Raw genomic sequence first — 12,397 nt, forward strand, 5'->3', positions numbered from 1 at the left:
CAATCTCTGAATGCAGTCCTTCCTGTTAAATCTAGCTTCCAAAGAAGATTCCTATGAACCCTACTCACCACCAGGACAGTTCACAACAGTGAGCGGGCAGGCACTCTGGTCCTTGCTTCCATGGTCTTACCTACTGTGATTCCTTGTGACACAGGAATTTCAAGCAAGAGATGAATTTCTTCAAGGGCTCCTTTTTGAGAGCTCTGTGGAGCCACCATGAACAAACAGATTTGGTGCTCCTTGTTTTGAGCAAAAATGTTAACCATTTTGTTGTCAATCACTGCACTTAAGAATGTGAGCCCAAAAATTAGTGAAAAAACATTTAATCCTAACTAACCTGTCCTCTCTCTTTTATTTAAGGAGTGATTACCATTTATTGAGAGGGTTACGATACGACAGGCACTGTGCTAAGAATCTCCCACATAATCTCAAAAGGGACTTATAAAGAAGGCACTGCTATCATCCCCATTTTATGGGTACGGAAACTGAGGGATGGAAAGGTTTACTAATTCATACAACTGCACACTGGGGTTGAATCCCAGTATGCCTAACTCCAGAGTCTCTGCTTTTTACCATGTTATCATTATAATGCATTTGTTTTAACCTGGCAAACTGTGGACTCATTCAGAGAAGCAGGGTGTGAGGCCGGAGGAACCCAATGGAGGCTGGAGGTGGGCTATAGTAATGCTCTAGGGATGAGATGAAAATAACTTCAACTGGGAGATATCTTCATTGCCAGCTTTAGGGGGTCCTTGTTTCCTACCTACAGCCAATTCCTTTAGTCGCTCATGTTTTACTCACCTAGATTCATAACTAAAATTTAGGTCCTAAAAGCAAATAGATAATTCCCATCTACATCCTCAAATTCAGTCATTTCAGATAAATCATTGTTTTTAAGGAAAAAAAGAAACTATCTTATGCCTAGTAGAATATACACTATTGTGTTTTTCAAAGGAGCTAAAAACAGTACCAATAATAGCTCTAATTTTAATTTGACTTCAAATACTCCAAAGAATAAGATGTTCAAGTATTTTTGCCAAAAGACTGTATCGTCAAACAGCCAATTTTAGTTTAAAAGTATCTAGTTTCAAAATGAATAAAATATACTTTAAATAAAAGTATTTTTGAGAACAGTGTCCATCATTCCATTAAAAGAAAATTTCTTTTAAGTTATCCTAAGGATTAGTGAAATTTAGCTTTCCAAATACCATTTAATGATCTGAAATGAAATAAGACTGAACTCAACTATCGAATTTCCCAGGAGAAGACTCATTTCCCGAAGACCGAACATTATCATTAATGATTTACCCATAGGAGTCCCTGGGCCTGAACACCTACCTGGGGGGGTCCTCCCTGGAGGATAAGTAATTCTCGAACTGCTAATGGTTGGTACACTTGATCCAAGATGTCTCTCAAGGCCTCCCTAGATAGGGCTCTTTCCTCTTCTGTTAACACCTAAAAGAAACATGTACTTGGCTTTAGCGGAATATGAACCAGGCAGGCAACAGAAGGTAATGTTTTACAATACTGTACATCGACACTTGTGAGGGGAGATGGAAGAAAGTTTCTTGATTTCCTTCCACCTGAAGGAGCTATACTACCGAAACACCCCTGGCCCTCTCTCCATCCCCTCACTCACCTCTGGGCAGGAGATCTTATTGACTCACCTTAGTGGTGAGTCTGGAATAAACTTACTTCTTGGCTAGTTTTGCCATGCACAGCTCAGCTCGTTCCTCCTCTAACTCTTCAGAGCGAGTACACATTCTGTTCTGCTCTTCCTTGCTGTAGGTTTTACAGAGGCATATCCCCTGCCATGGGGCAGAGGCGCTGCAGTTTCCCAGCCCTCCTTAAACCGAGGGAGTATTAAGTTTGTCTAAATTCTGGAACTCACTGTTGGGAAGCCCACTGGTCTCCATCTAGAAGCAATATCCTTCAACTCTGAATTTATGAGTGCTAGATGTGTTTTGTTTATTTGTTTGTGTTTTATCCTCACCTGAGGATATGTTGATTGATTTTAGAGAGAGGGCAAGGAAGAGAGGGAGGGGGAGAAAGACAGACTGATCAGTTGCCTCTCATATATGCCCTGACCAGGGATCAAACCCACAACCTGGGTATGTGTCCTGACCAAGAATTGAACGCACAACCTTTTGGTGTATGGGATGATACTCCAACAGAGCCACCCTGCCAGGGTTAGAGGTGACAATTTGACTTTTCATCTCTCTTGTCCTGTTAAATGTCATTTAATTCATTCAGAACCTGGGTAGCAAAGAGGGGTGCTATTTATTGGGCTCCCTTGGGCCGCAACAGTACTGTCCCCCTTTGGTAACTTAGTCAAACAGTCAGGGTGCTGCCCATTACCATTTAGCCAACTGAGGTACCTTAGAGCAGCAGTTTAGGGCAGTTGCTTAGGACATCAGCTATAGCTGGGACTTGTCCAGCTTCATGATGACACCCATCATGTTTCCCCTTCTGTCAACTTCTCCCACCTTTCTACTTGGCAATTTCTGTGTGTTTCCCTTTCTTTTCTCTATCCTATCTGAGATCCCTGGGGAATTGCTTAGCCCCAGTAATAGTAATAAAACCTGTCAATCATATGGCCCTATCTCAGGGAAGTGCAGGCAGCTGGCACTGATAGAATTGTCAAGACTCATACCCAGTCGTAAAGAGCATAGTGCTCTACTCCACAGAACAAAGGCACTGGGGGAGCTCATAAATTCCTGTCACTGCTTGAACGATGGTGGCTTTCAGTTAAGTGTTTGTGAGCACAGGCAGGTGAGAGAATAGAAAAGGGAACAAACAGCCATGGCTGGTGGCTCAGTTGGTTGGAGTGTCGTCCTGTACACCAAAAGGTTGCGGGTTCAATCCCCGGTGGGGGCGCATACGGGAGGCAACTGATCCACGTTTCTCTCACACTGCTGTTTCTCTCTCTCTCTCTCCCTTCCTTTCTCTAAAAATCAATGAACATACCCTCAGGTGAGGATTTTAAAAAAAGGGAACAAACAAACAAAAAAACAAGTTGGAAGGTGACATAGAAAGGTAACAGAGAAATGAGGTGGAAGAGTGTTATGAGATCTGGCTGCAGTGGCTAAGGAATTGCCCTGCCTATGAGCTGTACCGACCCTCACTACATTTATATAGCAACAGCTTCTTCTGGCCAGGTTCTTATGCTGATGCTAGTGGTCCATTCGTGGGGCGCAGGGGTTCCCGCAATGTTATACTTGTGAGTCTTGTCTCCTCAATTAATGTGGGAGCTTTTTGAGAAAAGGACCATGTCTTAGGCTTCTGTAACTTCCACAGCACCTTTATAGTCCAGATACTCAAATCCTTACTGAGTGCCAGCAAAACACAGGTATATACCCCTAACACCTAATAATAACAACCAACATTGACTGAATTATGCAGTGTACCACGTGCTTTTACCTATTTTATCTCATTTAATCCTCCCAAGAACTTAATGAAGGAGGTATGAATAGTTTAATTCTAATATTAGTAGTAATTACTTTTTGATGAGCACTACTGGGGATTGGGCTAGGTACTTCACACACATTAACCTTAATCTTCCAAGGCAGATGTTATTATACAATTTTATAAAAAAGGAAACAGAGGCTTAAAGAAATAGCCTGCGATAGCTGTTCCATAAAATGACAAGAAGGGACAGGTGAAGTGGACTCTCCCGGTGTGCAAAGGACTAGCACCTAATAAATGAAAGGTTCAACCCTCTAAAAAGATTCATTTATCTACTGGGTATGCTTTGACATTCAATAGGAATTCTAGATCTTTCTATTGGTCCATCTCCAAAGAACTAAGAGTTATCTTTATAAAAGCCACACACAAATATATACACATATTCATGCAGACTCACACAGACATACCCACAGTCTCTCTCTCTCAACATATATTTACCTCTTCCTCAGGTTTTAGTGGTTTTCTGTTGGTTGGGCAGAATCCCAGTTGGCATAGACCTGCTGCAATATCCCCAAAATGGCGACAGAAAATCAAGCTCCCCAGTGATGCATGCTGAGCAACATTTAGGAGGACCCTGCAGCTGGTATACAGTCTCCGGGTTGCATCGGGGGCAGCACTGAGACACGCCACGTCTTGAATAACAGCCCCAAACTCAGTCCTGTATCTCAAAGGGACTCCAACACCAGGCATGAGATAGGGGCAGACACCCAAGGTGACTACAAACTGTAAAGCTGACTGGACAGTCTTCTGCTGTGAGATACTAAGTGTATCTGGGCTCAGGGCAGGAGCAGCTTCTGGAGTCCGTGGGTTGGGTTTCCCTGGACTGAAATCAGCTGCAAGGTGGATCATGGTTTCCTTCAAGCACAAGAGCAACAGTAAGGTCTGAGAGGTAAAACTCCAGGTGACATCCACAGAGTTTTGCGGCCACTCTGCCTTATTAGCAATTTCATCCCTCAGGAGTTTCAATTTCTTCCAGTGAGGATCCTTCAGAAATGTGTCCTCCAAAGCAGAGAGATTAGATTTTAAAGTAGCCAACAAGACATCATGTTTTGTGATCTGTAGTGAACTTGAGCCTGATCCTTAAAGGGAAAAAAAAAAGATAACATACGTGAAAAATGAATTGCACTTCCCTTTGTGGGAATGCCTTGCCCACTCCAGTTCATCCTCTGAGGCCTGGCTCAGATACCTTTCCCTCTGGGAAGCCTCCCCTAATTGTGCCACCCCAGCCTAGGAGAAGTCAAGACCACATATCCTCCCTTCCCAAAGCACTTCGGATGTCGGTTAGAACAGTGTCCCTAACACTTTATACTTCATCTAGTTTGTATCTATTTCGTTTGTGTTCTGAAGGCAGAGGCCATGTCTTAGTCATCTTACTGGGCTTAAATTGTAGCTAGAACAGAAACTTAGAAAGCTGAACATTTACCACCAAAGATCCATTCAGTCTAGCTATTCTAGGTGCAGTCCTTAAATTATATTGAATATTAATGAATGACATGTTCATTCAATATATTCTAAAGTGAACAAAGAGTATAAAACACTGTATGAGCAAAAGATGTTTATAGAAAAAATGCAAATGACTTTTAAACATGAAAATATTACCAACTTTGCTCCTAAAAGAAAGGTAAATTAAAACAATACTAAAATAGCACTTCCCATCTACCAACTGGCTATAATCCAAGTTTTACAATACCTTATGTGGCAAGGTTTGGGCAAAACACACACTATCATACAATGCTGGCAGGAACTAAAAGGTACCTCCTTATGGAGAGAAATTTGGCATTACATAGGCATTTAATCTTTGGCCTAGCAATTCCACTTTAGGGATCTATTCTATAGATACATAGGCAAAAATGACATATACACAAGTTATTCATTGTAGTGCTTCCTATATTAACAAAAGACTTGAAACAACCCAGATGACCTTTAAAAAAAACTGATTGAATAAGCAATGGTATGTCCACATAATAGATTACTTGTAAAAGAGAAAGAGGAAGATTTCAGTGTACCACTATGTAGTGATCAATAAGACATTAAAATTTAAAAGTAAAGTGCAGAAGAATGTATATAGTATGTTACTTTTTGTGTAAAAATCGAAGGAAACATGAGGTATATTATTTGCTTTTCTTTTCAAAAACAAGCAGTGGAAAACACTGAGAAAGGGATTTTCCTTTTTTGCTTAATTATATTTAAAAATATTTTACAGTGAATATTTGTTTCTGTACTAAAAAGTTATTTTAAGGTTATAAAACAGTAGGCTTGCTGCCACTAACCATTAAGATCACTAAACAACCTCTAAGTGACTTCTTGTGACTTAATAAGATCTTTGAACCCAAACACGGGACACAAAGAGTGATTTAAAACAAAAGCTGTTTACCAAAAGCCCCTTAATAAAGTAGTCTTTTCTGCCCTCTACTGGTGATAAAAATAAAATCTACTTGAAAATAAAGGCATTCCCTCAAAGCAGTTCTCAAAGTGTACTGTACAGAGAGAGACTCAGGTTTCAAGGGGGTTTCCCAAGATTTTCTCAGGGAGTCTGCAAGGTCAAAACTATTTTCATATTAATAATAAGAAATTATTTGCCTTTTATGCTCTCATTCTCTCATGAGTGTACCAAGTATGCAAAGGTTATTGAGTTCAGATTCGGGTATTGCAACTAACCTTTAAGAAATTACCTCTTGTTTCTAGTACAGTATAAAAGAATATGCAAATGCTTTAAAAAAAAAAAGCCCTGGCCTGTGTAGCTCAGTTGGTTGACATCGTCCCTTGTACCAAAAGGCTGCTGGTTCAATTCTGGGTCAGGGCACATGCCTGGGTTGCAGGCTCGATCCCAGCTAGGGAGTGTGCAGGAGGCAGCCTATCAGTGCTCCACTCTCACATGAATGTTTCTCTTTCTCTCTCCCTCTCCCTAAAAAATCGATAAAAAATGGTTTTTTAAATAAATAGAAGAATATACACAATTACCTGAAAAGGTGATTGAAATTTCCTCCATTTTCCAACTACATATATATATATATATATGAGTCTAGATTTTCTTCATCTATTTTAATCAGAACAACCTACCATGACAGACTGAATGGAGAAGCAAATATAAAAATCCAGCTGTCTTCTAATAAGCCAAACCTTAAGGAAATTTGCAAAAATGTAAAACAATGCCATTCTTCCCGGTAAGTTATTTTATTTTGCAAAATATAATTTTCATTAGAAATGTCACTGCGTTAACATGTAATGGGTTTATTGTTATTTTTATTTATTTTTTAATTAATGTTATTTTTAAACAAATGTAAAAGGTTTCTCTTACGGTCGTAATTTCTAATATAGTAAATATAGATATGGATAGCCCACAGAAATCTCTTTTAAGTCCTCAGCAATTTTTAAGTGTAAGAGCGCTGAAACCAAAAAGTTTGAGATCTGTTGCCTTAAAACAACGTTCTCCAATTTTCAGTCACATAGCACTTCCACAATTTTTGCCATTTATCTGAGTACCAGCTGTATTGTAATTTGCTTTATTTAATTATTTCTTCAAGTTAAATCATTTTTTAAAACTTAAATTAGTAACAGCTAATACATTTTCTAAGTGCTTTATGTATTTAACTCAATCCTCACAAGAACTCTGTGAGGTAAGGACTATAATTACTTATTAATCATTATTATTTCCAGGGCATATTCAACTTGTGCAATCTGGCTCCAAAGCCGAATTCTTGATCACTACACTACACTATACATCCTCAAAATAGTTCTACTACACACCACCTAGGACCATCCCTATCACACTTCTGGAAATGTGGGTCTCATGAACAGCATTATCTATTCTTTCCAATCACCAATTTAAGTGTCTATGCTTTGTGACATTTAAAAGCAGACTTCAAGATTTGTGTGGTACTTTTTATTAAGTTCAAAGTGCAAACACAATGTGGCATGCAAGAATAAGTGTGATACAGCTTCATTATTTACAAATTACTGGAATTTTCAGCACCTTCTCCCCCAGTGAATCTATATTTAGTATGAAAAGGGTTTTTTTCCAAAGCTATTGCTGAGATGGCCCCTGTTTTTAGCAAGCAAAACACTAAAATTGACAAGCCCCCTCTCAAATTTTGCTTACACAGTTCCTAAAAATGGAGTTGGAGATATTCTTACTTGTCCCATGATTGAGAATAGATATGGAAGGCAGGGCAAGAGAAATGTTTAGTGCAGCACAACTTTTGGTGGCTCAAAAGTGAAAGACTGTTGGTATCTTCCTGTCTCTGTAATTTCCACCTAGACTCAATTCTTCCTCCTGTAGCCTTCCATAGCCTCACCCCTGGAGAATTCCTCTAACCAACTGCTATCTGTACCATCCATTCACCACTAGTGTTATCCTGCCATGTTGAATATCTTTTGGTTTATATGTATGGTACCATCTCCCCAAACAGACAAGATGCTCGAGAGCAAAAGTTGTTACACACTTCTGTATCTCCAAAAGCAATGAGGATAGAATACTATATACAGTTAACTCTCAGTAAGTACTGCCTCAAAGGTAGTCAATTTACAGATCAAAAAAAGTTTATCTGGAGGATGTAATTTTAACCAATACTTTCATCCTGTCTCAACACCTTCTGTCCATCAGGGACATCTGAATACTCATAATAGCACAGGTATTTTTTAATTCCCTCAGCAGCTGATATGATCAAAGAAAACAGCAGGCAGATTCATATATAATAGACTATATGTGCAAAATAATATCATTTAACCATACTAAAATAAATTATTCTTTTTCAAATAGGAATGCTTGGATTCTCATAAGTTCAATGAGTTCATGGGTGTAATTCCACCACATACTATTTGAGATTTAGAGGTCTTCTATAAATGAAGTACATGTGCTTTGTGATAGATGATTACTTCCAGATTTTTTTTTTGGCTTACTTAACCTTGTTCTCAGTTATATTTGAGATAGTTGCAGTTGCTAGACAAGTGACCCCTCGATTAGCAAGTTAAAAGTCTATTTTGCAGTTTAATTCTTCATTGGGGCATAGTATAGTTATCACACTACAGTGGAAGCCTCCTGAATTCAAATCCCAGGTTTGCCACTCACTAGACAGACACTGAGCGATTTCTAATGCGCCTAAGCCTTGGTTCCAACCTCTGTAAAACGGAATTCAAGTAATACCTCGCTCAAGCGATTGCTGTGAGAATTAAACGATATAGAGGTAAACAGCACAGTATAGGGATTGATACTTCTTAGGCACTCAATTACTATTATTCATAACTTCTTTTCACTTCCCTCAGGTATGGTATAAAGTCTGTGGGGGTCTCCGCAGTGTGGGCGGGGGTGGGTGGGGGGTCGTAGGGATCTCAGAATGGGAGACTTGGAACGTCCTCACGACGTTCCACGTACCTTACCTCGCTCACCCTAAAGCCCTTCCCCCCAACTAGACGCTCCAGCTGCGTCCTTTCTCAGGGCTCCACATAGCATCTGAGGCTCCACACGGAATCACCTGACCGCATATCTTGGGCAGGTTACTTCAGTGAGACTTGCGTGTCCTCGGCTGTCCAAGGCGCCAGGCTAAACCACTCCCCAGGTGCCTTAAGATTCTAAAGTGGGAAGATCTTGTCAAGTCACCACGAAAGATTAAAAGCGACTGTAAATCCGTCCCAGGCTGTAAAGCCCTAAGTACTCTCCCCAAACCCAGCTCAAACGTCACTGCCTCCCTTTTCGGGGCTCCCGGGCATTTTGTTCAAATCTCCAGTGTCCACGTTAGACCCTGCGCCCCCAAGAGGCTGGGCCCTCGCTTGACCGTCGCGAGAGCCTACCCTCTCCGCAGCCTTCGAGGGCTGAGGGCTCAGGGCTCAGGGCTCAGGGCTCAGGGCTGCAGCAGGGACTGAAGGAAACCATGTTCCCAAGGCGCTTGCCCAGTGCCCGGCAGAACGAAGGAGCTCCAGAGACCCCGGTTACTGCCAGTATTCCCCGAATCCCATCCCTTCTTGAGCTTGGGTTTCCTCAAGGGTAATATGAGGCCGGACAGACAATGCCCAGAGCCCCCAGGGGCGGGGTGGCCTCCGGCCCTGAGGAGCGCACAGCGTGGGAGCCAGAGCAGCCGCGGAAAACTGGAGGCCCTGAGAGTCCCGAATGCAGCCCGGCGCCCAGGTCCGTCCTCTCACCTCCCGGGCTCAGCAGCAGCTTCAACGCCTCCAAAATCGGCTCCAGACCGCACGTTTGCAGAACCCCGCTGCCCGCGGCCTGCCTGGGGACCGCCATGGCTGGAGTGGCACGTACCCTTGCGACCAGCTCAGGCGCCTCGGCGGACGCGGGCCGCCGCCATGTTGAGTGTGGCGAGAGCCGCATGGGTCTGGGGGCGGGGCCAGCGGCGGGGCGGGGCCAGCGGCGGGGGGCGGGGACGACTTGGCCACTTTACTTAATAAATATTTTCTACGGCCCCCTTTACTGCCCAGGGGGGAAAAACCCACAGCTAACACAACCTGCCAACACAAGCTGCACAGTTAACTGCTACATCAAGAAGGAAATTAGAAGTAGTTTATCATGAAATAACATGTATATCAGGATGAAAATATTCATGTACCGAAACCCTGGGAGACCTAACGAAGCAGAAAGAAAATTGGTCAGCCCAGAACTAATAAGGTTACGGGCATCCAATAGTTATCAAGGACTGTTTTTACAGAAACAGAATTCCCAGGAAAGACCCCAGCAAGTTTAGGGTTCCTGTCTTTAAAGCCACATGTGGTAAGTGGAGTGGTTGCATTCCATTTTCCATAATTGACCCTCAATTCTTACCCTACCGGTGAGAAAACCTTAGTCTCTGTGATAACCCCCACCATGCACTCCACAAAGATACCGCTGAAGCTTGTCTTCATTTATCTTAAAGTTTGTTTAATGTTTATATTACCACTCCCTTTAGCATCAATCAGATCCTTGTCCGAGGAGAACTTTAACGACTTAGGTTCTGAATATGGAGACCTATGAATTAAACTGACAAGAGGCAGATTAGCAAGAGAAAAAACAGATTCATCCTAGAGAATTCACAGAAAAATGTGACTCAAAGAAGTGGTTAGAATTTGGGGCTTATAAGCTATCTTAACAGGGACCCTGGAGGGAAAGGGCAGTGAAGGGAAAACGAATGACTTTGAGGAAAGATAAATGAGCCCTTAGAAGACTAAATGGGATATAATCGTTTCGTGACAATAAGTGTTTAGGTGATTTCTTATCCCAGTGGTGCCAGCTTCTATCCTTCCTGGTTCTGAAACTCCTGGGAGATTTATGACTGTTGAATTCTTTTGGGAGGCTCTGCTTTTAGGCAGATAAGATACACCCTCGCAGAACACTACTTTGGGTCACATAGTTCTGCTCAAAACACTTTAATGGTTCTATCGGACCCACTAAATCCAGTCCAGCTTGGCCCTTTCTAACATCCTGCTTTTGTTTAAATGATTTCCTCTACCCAAAACTCCCTTGCTGTGCCCCTTGGTCAATAATAAAAATAAAAGCTAATATTTAACAAAGCACTTCCATGAGGCAGGCACTCTTCTAAATGCTTTATACACTTCAACTCATCTAGTCTCACAACCTCTTGCAAAGTAGAAACAGTTATCTTACTATTTGGAGATAAGGAAACAGGCTAGGAAAAGGTTAAGTAACTGGTCTACGCTCACAGCTGGAAAGGACAGAACCAGAATTTGAACTCGGGTAGCATGGCTCCTGTCTTGGTGTCTTCACCACACACTTTGTCAGGACCTACAGAACCAGCAAGAGGGAAGCGAAGGCACTGTTCTCCAGGCCTCCCGTCAGTTTGGCTCCCCACTGGGTCCAACTACCTTCTCTGCAGTCTTTTTCAGATGTCACATTTCCCTGCTAGTACAACCCCTTGCTCTGTAGAGAATAATTTTATTCTCTATAGAACCATTTTATTTATGTCTTTACCCTTGTCCTATTTTTCCCTGACTTTTTAAATTATGATAAAATAAACATAAAATTTACCATTTTTAAGCATACAAGTCAGTGGCAAGTACATTCACAATGTTATACAATCATTTTACACTCCCCATGTCAGACTTTTTATTAAGGTAAAATATGCAGAACATAAAATCGACCGTTCTAAAGTAAACAATTCAGTGGCATTAAGTACATTAAATGTTGTGCAACCATCGCCACCATCCATCTCCAGAACTTTCCATCATCCCAAACTGAAACTCTGTTTCCATTCAATAACAACTCCCCATTGCCCTCCTCAGCCCCATAAGTTCTACTCTACTTTCTATTCCTATATATACGGCAGTATTTGCCTTTCCATGTTTGGCTTATTCCACTTGATGTCATGTTTTCGAGGTTCATCACATTTATAGCATGTATCAGGATTCCTCTCCTTTTTAAGGCCAAATAATATTCCATGTTATGTATACACATTTTGTTTAATCTACTCATTAACTGATGGACATTTGGGCTGTTTCCACCTTTTGACTGTCATGAACGAATGCTGCAGTGAACACGTGCAGTCACTGTGTTGTGTTCATTGTGTTTGCTTTTGTGCTCTCTGTTGATACGCTTTTTTCAAACTGTTGTTAATTTCCAGTCATCATTACACTTTACCCCTAAATTCATCATTCATCTCCTAAGGATATAGACTGTCCCAGTAAACAATGTCACCATTATTACACCCATGTTAATTTACTTAATGGAACTTAACTGTACACTTAAAAATAGTAAAATGTTATCTTCTACAATTTTTTTTTAAATATATCTTTATTGATTTCAAAGAGAGGAAAGGAGAGGGGGAGAGAGAGAGAGAGAGAGAGAGAGAGAGAGAGAGGGAGAAACATCAATGATGAGAGTCATTAATTGGCTGCCTCCTGCACGCCCCCGACTAGGGATCAAGCATGTGCCCTGACCAGGAATTGAACCCCGATCGCCTGGATCCAGGTCAATGCTCAACCACTGAGCCATGCC

General features: G+C 41.5%; 1 protein-coding gene across 1 annotated transcript in view; it reads right to left on the reverse strand.

Annotated features, from left to right (window-relative positions):
- The window catches only part of TANGO6 (transport and golgi organization 6 homolog), a 128,461-nt gene extending 118,749 nt beyond the window's left edge, over window positions 1-9,712 (reverse strand). Inside the window, exons 1-3 of the mRNA XM_016200727.2 lie at window positions 9,601-9,712; window positions 3,904-4,544; window positions 1,339-1,455 (exon numbers count right to left, since the gene is read on the reverse strand). Coding sequence (XP_016056213.2) covers window positions 1,339-1,455; window positions 3,904-4,544; window positions 9,601-9,697 — 855 coding nt within the window. The 5' untranslated portion in view covers window positions 9,698-9,712. The remainder of the gene's footprint in view (window positions 1-1,338; window positions 1,456-3,903; window positions 4,545-9,600) is intronic.
- Window positions 9,713-12,397: the final 2,685 nt, after the last annotated feature.

This window comes from Miniopterus natalensis, chromosome 18, assembly GCF_054644295.1.
Source record: "Miniopterus natalensis isolate mMinNat1 chromosome 18, mMinNat1.hap1, whole genome shotgun sequence".
NCBI classification, from domain to species: Eukaryota; Metazoa; Chordata; class Mammalia; order Chiroptera; family Miniopteridae; genus Miniopterus; species Miniopterus natalensis.